At 36.7% G+C, this 13582-nt stretch overlaps 1 protein-coding gene across 4 annotated transcripts in view; it reads left to right on the plus strand.

Annotated features, from left to right (window-relative positions):
* The window catches only part of LOC125678068 (alkylated DNA repair protein alkB homolog 8-like), a 31350-nt gene that overhangs the window by 8840 nt on the left and 8928 nt on the right, over positions 1-13582 (plus strand). For 3 of the 4 annotated variants that reach the window (XM_056156501.1, XM_056156499.1, XM_056156500.1), the window contains exons 3-10: positions 796-918; positions 2136-2336; positions 2689-2759; positions 3370-3614; positions 4353-4425; positions 6880-7035; positions 7571-7720; positions 11954-12457. In XM_056156501.1, coding sequence (XP_056012476.1) covers positions 796-918; positions 2136-2336; positions 2689-2759; positions 3370-3614; positions 4353-4425; positions 6880-7035; positions 7571-7720; positions 11954-12457 — 1523 coding nt within the window. Of the gene's footprint in view, positions 1-795; positions 919-2135; positions 2337-2688; positions 2760-3369; positions 3615-4352; positions 4426-6879; positions 7036-7570; positions 7721-11953; positions 12510-13582 lie in introns of those variants that run through there. The other variant, XM_056156502.1, reaches the window with a different exon arrangement.

Below are 13582 nucleotides of genomic sequence, written 5' to 3' on the forward strand. Positions count from 1 at the left end.
GTGATTTTAGTAATTTGTTTGTAGGTGTCAGTCATGTGATTTTAGTAATTTGTCTGTACATGTTAGTCATGTGATTTTAGTAATTTGTTTGTATGTGTCAGTCATGTTACTAAGGTTACCGACGGTGAGTGCAAGATACTGATTTTTTAGGTAAAAAATAATAGGTCAAGGTTATGATAATTCCTTTCTCTGGGTCTAAAATAATAGGTGACAGTGATTTTTTTGGGGCCAAAATGCCACTGATATTCGGCTGTTTCCCCTCACTAAAATTAGCTATTTCAAATCAGATCTGAAATAAACCTCAAACAAAAAAATTGTATTTGATTATTTTATGCATCTTTCCCATTTTAATTTACTATGAATGATTTTTCCCAATTTGAGGAAAATGTCGCTAATTTTTCCCAATTCAAAAGGGGGGGGGGGGGGTGGTAGTTTGAAAAACAAAAAAAATCACTGGGTGAAGGTTATGATAATTCCTTTCTCTGGGTCTAAAATAACAGGTCAAGGGTATGATAAATAATTCATTTCATCTCTAGTTTTTGAAAAAAGTTTGTTTGTAGCAAGTGTCATTAAACTGACCTTCACTTAACCTCTGACCTTATCACTTAACCTCTGACCTAATCACTTAACCTCTGACCTTATCACTTAACCTCTGACCTAATCACTTAACCTCTGACCTTATCACTTAACCTCTGACCTTATCACTTAACCTCTACTGTAAAAGGAGACTCCTCTGTTAACCTATCCACCTCACTGGTCATTATACATAAAGGTTTTCCTTTCTTTGCTTTCTAGTTCCATCAGGACTTTCGCCATCCCTGGAGAGACCCCCTGGGCTTTTTGTTTTCGAGGACTTTATATCGGAGGAAGAGGAGAGACTGTTTCTGTCGGCGGTCGACTGGGAAACTCTGACTAATGGTTTGTGTTCAAATGTGTTACACAAGTTATAAAACTTGCAGAGGGTATAATTTAAGTCAGTTTAGGAAGCAGAAATTTTATGCCTAATGTTATTTGGCATTGTTGGAAAGCCTAGGGGGACTTTATGTAAATTGAAGTAAAAATACCAATATAGTTACATATGAAAAAATAATTACTGCTCCTGTCCATCAAGAATGATGAATTGTCTTCTTAAAAATTTATACTGGTATAAGACTTTTTTTTTTACAATTCAATTTGAAATTGTTCATATAGAAAGATTTAAGATTAACTCACTTTAACCAGATAGTGTATTGATTATGATAAATTGTATGTCACATCTTTCTATGGTATGTCTGTCAGAAACCAGTACAGTTAAAATCAGAATACCTGATGCATACACTGTGATTTTAACATGATCTCTAGATTCAACAAACAATCTGAGCATGGTGTTTTATTTTAATGAGAGGATACCTTTGTAAAATCAAAGTACTGAAAGTATGGAATGCACATGTCAAAACAAGACCAACATTACGACATGATCCATTACATGCTGGCCTTTGTCTTTGCTTTCCTTTTGACTTGTAAAATAACAATATGTGTTTGTGAAACATTGATGCCCTTGTATTGCCAAACTCCAAGGTCAAAGCTGTGATTTGTGAAATATAAAAGCCCTAGTGCTAACCATTTAAAAGTTATGGTCAAGGTTGAAGTTTTTTAAAAGTAGGTCAAAATCCATAAAGAAAGCCATGACTGCCCATGAGGTCAAAACTTTTGCTACCTAAAGAAAGATTTTGTAAAAGGAAGACACATGTGAAATATGAAAGCCCTATCACCATCCATTCTAAAGTTTTCACCAAGGTTAAATTTTTTAAAAACAAGGTAAAGGTCACAAGGTAAAAAAAATTTGGTTCGAAGAAAGGTTTTGTCACAAGGAATACACATGTGAAATATGCTATCCCTACCACCATCCATTTAAAAGTCATGATCAAGATTAAAGTTTTAGTGGACAAACAGACAGATCAAAAACTGAATCTCTGATTTCAGGGGCATAAAAACATCGAAAAACTGCTCTGTATTAAATCTTCATATGTCTCTCCGAAATCTGTATGTAAACATCTCTATTTAGCAAGACGAGGTAAATTTTCACTTGTCAAATCATTTTTATTCCATAAAGTGCACATATTTAGACGACTTTTAAACCGTGTTCAATATTTCAGAGAGAGGTGAGCTGAAGCACAGGCAAGTGAAGCACTTTGGGTTTGAGTTTAAATACGGAGTCAATGATGTGGACGCTGATGACCCCCTCCCTCAAGGAATTCCCCAGGTCTGCTCAGCCTTTCTGGAGAGAACTCGAGCTACAGGCCACATTTCTCACTACCCCGACCAACTGACGGTCAATCGGTACCAACCTGGTCAGGGTAAGTACATATTAGATGTACTGTTTATAGTGAATTGTAAGCTATTAGATGTATTGTTTACAGGAATTGTAAGCTATTAGATGTATTGTTTACAGAAATTATAAGATATTAAATGTACTGTTTACAGGAATTGTAAGCTATTAGATGTATTGTTTACAGGAATTGTAAGCTATTAGATTTACTGTTTACAGAAATTATAAGATATTAGATGTACTGTTTACAGGAATTGTAAGATATTAGATGTATTGTTTACAGTGAATTGTAAGCTACTAGATGTACTGTTTACAGGAATTGTAAGCTACTAGATATACTGTTTACAGGAATTGTAAGCTACTAGATGTACTGTTTACAGGAATTCCATCCCACATTGACACAGGTCCAGCCTTTGAGGATGGTATAATGTCTCTAAGTCTTGGCTCTCAGGTAAGTGTGTATCTAGCTAAATGTACATCCAAAACCTGAAAAAATAACCCACAAATACTAGTATATGATTATTATACTGTGTACTATATTTAATACAAGATGAATTATTAGGTTTGACAACACACTTAACAATAATTAAGCAGTATCTGATGTACACTGGTCACGTGATATCTGATGTACACAGGTCACATGATATCTGATGTACACTGGTCACATGATATCTGATGTACACTGGTCACGTGATATCTTATGTACACTGGTTACATGATATCTGATGTACACTGGTCACATGATATCTGATGTACACTGGTCACATGATATCTGATATACACTGGTCACATGATATCTGATGTACACTGGTCACGTGATATCTGATGTACACTGGTCACGTGATATCTGTTGTACACTGGTCACATGATATCTGATATACACTGGTCACATGATATCTGATGTACACTGGTCACATGATATCTGATGTACACTGGTTACATACATGTAGTATGTTTCAATGTACATTCAGCTGATTTCAGCAGGATATTTGTGACAGATTTTGTCAATATATTACTTGAATATGACAGGTGTTGATGGTATATTTAATTGAATATGACAGGTTTTGATGGATTTCTACCACCCAGACGGTCGCCAGCTGTCTGTTCTACTTCCTCCCAGAAGTCTCCTGATCATGACGGGAGAATCTCGTTATGTGTGGTCACATGGTATCACTCCAAGGAAGTCCGACATTATTCCCTCCGACGAGGGAAATCTTAACGTGGTACCCAGAGGTGTTCGGACATCGTTCACCTTCAGGAAAATTATCCACCCCATGGAGAGACGACAGAGGGAGGCAGAGCAAAGGTCAAGGTCATTTATTCACATAAAGTAAAAAAGCCTTCACAAAAATTGTTAGACTCACTGGTCAGTCTGGCTAGTGAAGCCCACATTCTGACCAGTCCAGCTATTAAATGTCACAGTTTTACACACATTCTGACCAGTCCAGCTATTAAATGTCACAGTTTTACACACATTCTGACCAGTCCAGCTATTAAATGCCACAGTTTTACACACATTCTGACTAGTCCAGCTATTAAATGTCACAGTTGTACACACGTTTGATATGTAAAAATTCTACCAGTCAATCAGGCTACTTCAAAAATCAAACAAATGTTGCTAGACCAATCCAAAACTTGACAGCCTTAGTTATTGGTCAAGTGAGATCTCATAAAGACTGCATGATGTTCTCCTGAATTGTATATAAATTAAAAGATTGAATACAATGGGTAATTACTAATTACCTGTTGTGGTTATTTAGTGGAGATTGAATACAATGGGTAATTACTAATTACCTGTTGTGGTTATTTAGTGGAGATTGAATACAATGGGTAATTACTAATTACCTGTTGTGGTTATTTAGTTGAGATTGAATACAATGGGTAATTACTAATTACCTGTTGTGGTTATTTAGTGGAGAGCTATCAGTTATCCTTTGGTCGATTTTAGCTCAGCTAATTTAAGATTTCTGCTTTTCTGGAAAAATCAAACTTAATATGCATCTCATGGGCTTGGATTGCTTTTATCCACATTTTCTCCTTGTAGGTCAGGTAACAAACCAACTTTACCTGAGTCCTCAATGGAGGCTGAAACACTGGAGTCGCAGCATGTTCACAAGGTATTAACCTAGGGATGGATCTAACATTTTCTTATTGGTGTGTAGTGTTTAGAAGGGGTGGATCTAGCCTGTCGTAGACGGGTCATATTATGGTATTGTGCATTTGTCTGTCTGTGTATCAACACCTTATAGGTAAGATAAAAACAGTACTAAAAAGGTGTGGATCATGTTCACCATGATTAGAGGAAGACATCTATCCTTTTTCGAGGTCAAATGTCCAGGTCAATTTGCATGGGTAATTTTATAGGTGCTAAACATGATACATCGTTGCAAGCCGTAGCTGAAATGTACGCTCTGAATCTCGGCCCCTGAAAAGGTATCTATAAATCTTTGTTGATTTATCGTTTCAATGTCAGGAGCATACATTTCAGGGGTGGCTTGCAAAGATGAACTTGATAGGAATGGTACTAATAAAGTTAGAATATTGTAAAAGTGGTTATTTACGCGTGGGAGAAATTTACACTAATAATCTGGCCACATAATAAACGCATAAATTTCCCCCATGCATATAGTTATTGATACTTGATATAATATACATTATATTCAGTTACCGTGTATTTTTATCCCACATGCCATGTTGGACGTGGAAAAACTCGTACTTAACTACCAGCATAAATAACCACTTTTACTGTAATTAAACTTAATACACATAGAACCATCATAGATAACCACTTTTACTGTAATTAAACTTAATACACATAGAACCATCTTAAATAACCACTTTTACTGTAATTAAACTTAATAGACATAGAACCAGCGTAAATAACCACTTTTACTGTAATTAAACTTAATACACATAGAACCAGCGTAAATAACCACTTTTATTGTAATTAAACTTAATACACATAGAACCAGCGTAAATAACCACTTTTACTGTAATTAAACTTAATACACATAGAACCAGCATTAATAACCACTTTTACTGTAATTAAACTTAATACACATAGAACCAGCGTAAATAACCACTTTTACTGTAATTAAACTTAATACACATAGAACCAGCATTAATAACCACTTTTACTGTAATTAAACTTAATAGACATAGAACCAGCGTAAATAACCACTTTTGCTGTAATTAAACTTAATACACATAGAACCAGCGTAAATAACCACTTTTACTGTAATTAAACTTAATACACATAGAACCATCGTAAATAACCACTTTTACTGTAATTAAACTTAATACACATAGAACCATCGTAAATAACCACTTTTATTGTAATTAAACTTAATACACATAGAACCAGCATTAATAACCACTTTTACTGTAATTAAACTTAATACACATAGAACCATCGTAAATAACCACTTTTACTGTAATTAAACTTAATACACATAGAACCATCGTAAATAACCACTTTTACTGTAATTAAACTTAATACACATAGAACCAGCATTAATAACCACTTTTACTGTAATTAAACTTAATACACATAGAACCATCGTAAATAACCACTTTTACTGTAATTAAACTTAATACACATAGAACCAGCATTAATAACCACTTTTACTGTAATTAAACTTAATACACATAGAACCAGCATTAATAACCACTTTTACTGTAATTAAACTTAATACACATAGAACCATCATAGGTGGGTGGTATACTGTATCCTAGTATACTGTTATCTATCTGTGTATTAACACCTTCTCAGAAGGATAAGAAGAATATCATTAAGGCTAGGGAAATTAAATCTCGTACACATATTTCGTATGGTGAGAGGATGAAGCACATTATTTCTTAGGTCAAAGGTTAAGGTCATACTTTCAAAAGTGATCATTAAGGAAAATCAGTATTTAAAAGGCAGTTGGTCTACCATACTGTTGGTGCCAAGTATATTTTGAAAAGTAAATAATTTTATTTTGTTAGAGGAAATCTTTCTTTGATTTGACATTTAACAAAGTCATCCTAGTACTAGCATTTTATTGAGACTCTCCAACATAAGAGAAAGTTTCGAGAACAAGGTCAGAGCAGTTTTTTGTCTAAAGAATTGGTTTATTTGGATGTTAATCCTTTCTTTAATTACTTCTGTACATGAATTACTGAATATAATAAATGGGCATATTTAGAGTATTCCTCTTTTTAAAAGTACATAACATATTTTATTGTGTTTTTGTGTAATTTTAATTGCCATTATTATTTTTGTCAGTTCTCAAGAAAAGTCTTGTAATTAGATAATAAATTATGCAGGCACAGTTATATCTCACACTGGATAAAAACATGTTACCCCGTGAGTAATTAATAATAATTGGTAAGTAATTAATCTGTGCTTGAAATTACACATTCTTGGATATTAGTTTTGGTTTTTGTTGAGAGATTGTAGTGTATGAAGAGGGTGCCTCCTCTAAAACTAATAAATTATAGGCTTACCGTTTGTTCTTACTGTGTAAAGGTTTGATATGAAGAAATTACCTCCTCACTTCAGTACTTTCAGTACTTTGATCTGTGTATAGGTTTATGAAGAGATTGCGTCACACTTCAGTGGTACCAGACATAGCCCATGGCCAAAAATAGCAGAGTTCCTCCTCAAGCAGCCCCAGGGGTCTGTAATGGCTGACATCGGGTGTGGGAATGGAAAATACCTTGGAATTAACAAATCTATCTACCAGGTGAGATGCAGTCAAAACATGTTTAAATAGATCCAACTTACAGTACAGTACAGTCAGGACATGTTTGAATAGATCCAGCTTACAGTACAGTACTGTCAGGACATGTTTAAATAGATCCAGCTTACAATACAGTACTGTCAGGACATGTTTAAATAGATCCAGCTTACAGTACAGTACAGTCAGGACATGTTTAGATAGATCCAGCTTACAGTATAGTCAGGACATGTTTAAATAGATCAAGCTTACAGTACAGTATAGTCAGGACATGTTTAAATATACTGTAATTGAAATATAAATCCCACTAAATAAATACAAAGCCAATATTCACACTCACTCGAGGGGGGGGGGGGGGGGGGGGGGGTAGGCAGTGACTATCTATATTTACTCCCTCTTTTTCCTCTTCCCACTTTCTCTCCCTCCTCCCATGCTTTTCTTTCTATCCCTTTGATCCTGTCTATCTCCCTCCTCCCATGCTTTTCTTTCTATCCCTTTGATCCTGTCTATCCACACATTTTAATGTAATTCCATTTTGTAGATAGGAAGTGACAGAAGCATGAAGCTGATGGAGATTTGCAGGCAGCGAGGATTTCAGGCCTTTGTGGGGGATGTACTCTCTCTTCCATTACGATCAGATTCCCTCGACGTCTGCCTCTGTATAGCTGTCATTCACCATCTCTCCACAGAGGTATGTAGTGCAGTGTTCGAAATTGGTTTAAAACTTGGTATAGACCACAGGTCTATGCCAAAACAAGATGACATAGACCGCAACATTGAAAAAGATAACACAAATTCAAAACATTGTTTTCTTCTAATGTTCTTAAAAAGCATATTTGCTTTCCATTTCCATAACAATGTACTCCTTTCCTCATGATGTTTATCAGACGTCGACTTTTTGGGATTATAAACTCTATTGCTTTAAACCTAGAAAAATGGCATAGACAATTTGGTCTATCTCAATTACAATTGGCATAGACCGGTGTCATTTGACATAGACTCGGTCTATCCATCTAAGGTTAACATAGAATAGACCGGTGTCATTTGACATAGACTCGGTCTATCGGCCTATGGTTAATTTCGAACACTGGCACTAGTCACATCTCTCCACTCGTCGTCGCAAACCATGGATGAAACGTACAGTATGCACATCTCTGCGTGACGATTTCTTCATTTCTCATGGATATGCATGACATGATTCGGCCAATTGCTGGTCTTCCAGGCAAAAGATAGTCAGAGATTTAAATTGTTTATAGAATGCGGGTATATTACTCTTGACCAATCAGAATGCTTGTTCTTCCACTATATCGGTAAACTAATCGTATGTATACGTGTTTGACATTGACAGTTATGAACAAGCCGACGAGGAATAATTTTGTTTTTCTTGCACTAAGAACAAGTGGTGGGAAGTCTCTATGCTACCGGGCGTTTCTAATGAAATATTCAGAGACTAATGATGACAAGTGTTGTGTATTGGTAATACCCCCCCCTCCCCCCCTTTTGGAACAAGTGGATATACCGGTGTTGTAGCATAGAATTTCCCCCCGCATAGACTTTCCCCTTGGAAAAACGGGCCTGGGATAGACATTCCCCCCAGAAAGATGGGCCTGGCATAGAATTTCCCCCTAGGAAGAATTAACCCAGGTCCAATCCCCCCCCCCCCCCTCCCCCCCAGGAAAAACCATCCCAGTATAGAATTTCCCCCTAAATGACAGCACGCTTCCCCCCTCCCCCCTCTTACATTTTAGCTATGTATCCGTTTCCAGTTCTATTACTAGAATTCTCTTGCTTATCTACACAGGAATTGTTATTGTTTTTAATTTTGAGCAGGGCCTTGTGTATCACAATCATCATCTTATCTTTTTTTTAAGAAGGAAATTATTCAAATTGTGTAATGATATATCAAAATCCATTCAGACATCTCAAAGTCTTTGCTGTTATATTTACTAGTGTCTAGCATTAGAAATAGTGAAGTTGGTAAGAAATTAATTTTTTTTTAAATTTAAAATTTCGAATTTAAATAAACGGGAAAATTAAATTATACTTTGATTTATACAGTGCGTCTATTTTTACTTTTCAGATATTCTAATTGTATATTATCTTTTCGTCGACTTTTTACGAAAAATCCTAATGATATTGATGATTCTTAAAGTCTTTTGGAAAGCATATTGTATTTACTATATGCAATTTAAAATTTTCAGCGTGTAAACCCAACTTCAACATCTCAACAACAAAAATATTCGTTTATTTTATCAATATCGTAATATTGATGAACACATATCTATTTCATTAAACTATAACAAATGAAATCTGGAAACAGGAGGGGGAAGTTCTATACCAGGGCGGTTTTTCCACCCAGGGGGAAGCTCTATACTGACTTTGTACATAGGGGGGAATCATATGCTGGGGCACTTTTCCCTCTATGGGGAAAAATCTATTCTGGGCCCGTTTTTCCGGGAGGAATGTCTATGCGGGGGAAAGTCTATACTACAACACCGGTATATAAGAAATAAGATTTTTGTTTACAATAATTTTGGTGCAAAAAGCATGTTTCCATCGCCACAGCCAGTATTATAGCTGTTTTACAAGTTAAACGTGGCTGCGCTAGACCAGATCTTCCATTTAAAGCTAGGAGTGAATTCTATTGGTAACGGATTATGTCATTCTCATCATGCATATTTATGAGAAATGAAGAAATTGTCACGCAGAGCCATTAGGATATATCAGTCACATCTCTCTACTAAGATAGGCAGTGGCATCAGTCACATCTCTCCACTTAGATAGGCAGTGGCATCAGTCACATCTCTCCACTTAGATAGGCAGTGACATCAGTCACATCTCTCCACTTAGATTGGCAGTGGCATCAGTCACATCTCTCCACTAAGATAGGCAGTGGTATCAGTCACATCTCTCCACTAAGATAGGCAGTGACATCAGTCAAAAAGCTCCACTAAGACAGTGACATCAGTTACATCTCTCCACTTAAGATAGGCAGTGGCATCAGTCACATCTCTCCACTTAGATAGGCAGTGGCATCAGTCACTTCTCTCCACTTATATAGGCAGTGGTATCAGTCACATCTCTCCACTAAGATAGGCAGTGGCATCAGTCACATCTCTCCACTTAAGATAGGCAGTGGCATCAGTCACATCTCTCCACTTAGATAAGCAGTGACATCAGTCACATCTCTCCACTTAGATAGGCAGTGGCATCAGTCACATCTCTCCACTAAGATAGGCAGTGGCATCAGTCAGATCTCTCCACTAAGATAGGCAGTGGTATCAGTCACATCTCTCCACTAAGATAGGCAGTGACATCAGTCACATCTCTCCACTAAGACAGTGACATCAGTCACATCTCTCCACTTAAGATAGGCAGTGGCATCAGTCACATCTCTCCACTTAGATAGGCAGTGGCATCAGTCAGATCTCTCCACTAAGATAGGCAGTGGTATCAGTCACATCTCTCCACTAAGATAGGCAGTGACATCAGTCACATCTCTCCACTTAAGATAGGCAGTGACATCAGTCACATCTCTCCACTTAGATAGGCAGTGGCATCAGTCACATCTCTCCACTAAGGCAGTGACATCAGTCACATCTCTCCACTTAAGATAGGCAGTGGCATCAGTCACATCTCTCCACTTATATAGGCAGTGGTATCAGTCACATCTCTCCACTAAGATAGGCAGTGACATCAGTCACATCTCTCCACTTAGATAGGCAGTGGCATCAGTCACATCTCTCCACTTAGATAGGCAGTGACATCAGTCACATCTCTCCACTTAGAGAGGCAGTGGCATCAGTCACATCTATCCACTTAAATAGGCAGTGACATAAGTCACATCTCTCCACTAAGGCAGTGACATCAGTCACATCTCTCCACTTAGATAGGCAATGACATCAGTCACATCTCTCCACTTAGATAGGCAGTGGCATCAGTCACATCTCTCCACTTAGACAGGCAGTGGCATAAGTCACATCTCTCCACTAAGGCAGTGGCATAAGTCACATCTCTCCACTAAGGCAGTGGCATAAGTCACATCTCTCCACTAAAGCAGTGGCATAAGTCACATCTCTCCACTAAGGCAGTGACATCAGTCACATCTCTCCACTAAGGCAGTGACATCAGTCACATCTCTCCACTTAGGCAGTAACATCAGTCACATCTCTCCACTAAGGCAGTGGCATCAGTCACATCTCTCCACTAAGATAGGCATGTCATACAGATGTATGTGTACAGCATATGTGATTAAACCAGTATACCATATTTGATAATAACCATTTGGAGATGGCCAGGCTTCCTATGTTTTCAAATCTTATTCCTCTCTCTTCATGAGTTGTCACAGATACAACCTGAGGAATTTGTTCCATCAATGACCTCTTTCATGTGAGATGATGACTTGATTTGCAATATACCAATTTTTCTCAGCCAGGGGAGAAGATAGATAAGGGTTTTATGTGGCCCACATTTTGAGAAGGCATCATGGACAAAAACTGTAGAACATTATACATGTATTGTATGTATATATATATTGTAACCCAGATCATGTCTATCAGTTGCAACTATGGTATATAAAAATGGTACATAGTTCCTCAGAGGAAAATGTATATAAAAGATTTAAAATGTCATTTTCTACTGAAACCCTATATTTGCCAAAATCCATGACAACCTTGTGACATTAGTCACATTCATGAACATCATAATATATTTCAGCCAAGGCTTCACCTTCAAATGGATTTTTACTAGGTTTCATAGTTTTAAGTCTATTTTGAAATTCAAATGAAAACATGGGCCATATGGGGCCCTTATCCCATCTTGTTCGTTAGTGAATGACTGTGAAACTGAAACACTGGAATATTTCATTTGATGTGAAGTGCATTTCAGATGACTTATGAATTAAAACATCTGTTATTTTTACCAGGAGAGGCGAATCCATGCAATCTCGGAGCTAATGAGAATCCTCAGACCAGGTGGCCAGGCCCTTGTTTATGTGTGGGCGATGGAACAGGAGATAAACAAGGTCAAGTCTAAATACCTAAAGGAGAAAGTGTTTGATGAGGGAAACTGTGTGGAGAACAGCTCCACTAACAGCTGTGAGCAAGCAAAGGAAGACAACTCTGTGCACTCAAGGACAGACAACTCTGAATATTCAAAAAGTGACAAGTGTGATATATCTAGCGAATTAAAACCACAGAAACAGCAGAGTGTAGATAAAAAAGAACTGGCCGTCCATAAAAACCGGACACATTTCCAGCAGCAGGACCTGTTAGTTCCGTGGCAGCTGAAGGGTCAGTCTGGTCCAGAGAAACAGGTGTTCCACAGGTTTTATCATGTCTTCCAGAGCGGAGAATTAGAGAGAATATGTGGACAGGTGTCCGGATGTGAGGTGTTGAACAGTTACTATGACCAGGGAAATTGGGCTGTGGTACTACAGAAAATATAGTTCAAATCCACTTAAATGAAAACTAGAAAAATATCTTGCATGCTTTGTTTTTTCTCTTCGTCAGAATGAAATCAAAGGCATTGGTGTATGGAGGGAGAAAGTGCGGAGACAAAGCCACATTTATTATTAATTTCCATCTTTACACTTTGTTGTCGAGATACCAATAACAATACAAATACACATGCTATTCTCGTACATTGCAGATATTAAGACTTCCCACAATCCTTTTCAATTTCTTGTCCATAATTCCTTTAAATGCTTTCATATGAAATAAATTTATCTAAATCACGACAAAAACTCCATTTGTAGTCTTCACTGGCATGTACAAATGTATATGTTATTTTAAATTATTTAATCATCTACAATGGTATGACAACAAAATTAAACGGATGAAAAGAATCTGTCGTGCCCTTGAAGGCTTCATACAAGGGTTCAGTTGATTGTGTGACTGTGTACTAACCTGCAAGGAAGTGAATAAGTAATGGATTGATAATGAGATGGTGTTGAATAGTTTATATCTCATTCATATATCCAACAATGCCATTATACAAAAGCCTAACCAAACACTCCTTTCATTCATGGACGAGTGAGCACGTGGAACATTTGCTCATGTCATTTCATTCTTTGTTCAACGTGAATTCAAATGAAGAAATATTTTTGACCCTGTTTTAATTTCATATGCTTTGTAGGATTTATGAGGTTGATCCCTTTGTTATTTTCACTTGTCCACCTGTATGGAGCGCCAAATCAACAAAAACTCAAATAATTGAAGATATCTTTCATTATTTGAAAATATCATCAATGTATTTATTGCGGCATTAATTGAATTGATGCGCGAATTAATTCAATTATTGCTCTCATCATCAGAATTAGTGCACACATCAATTCATTTGATGAAAGCAATAATTGATTTGATGCACCATTAATTCAACTGATGAGAGCAATAATTGATTTGATATGTGCATCAATTCAATTAATGATCTCATCAGTTCATATTGATGCTCCATCAAGATGGTGGAATTAATGCTCACAAAAATTAATTTATAACTCAGTTTAAATGATTTGATTATCTCTTTAATTCAATTGAAAATATTTTTAATTATCTAC

This window comes from Ostrea edulis, chromosome 2 (assembly GCF_947568905.1).
Source record: "Ostrea edulis chromosome 2, xbOstEdul1.1, whole genome shotgun sequence".
Lineage (NCBI taxonomy): Eukaryota > Metazoa > Mollusca > Bivalvia > Ostreida > Ostreidae > Ostrea > Ostrea edulis.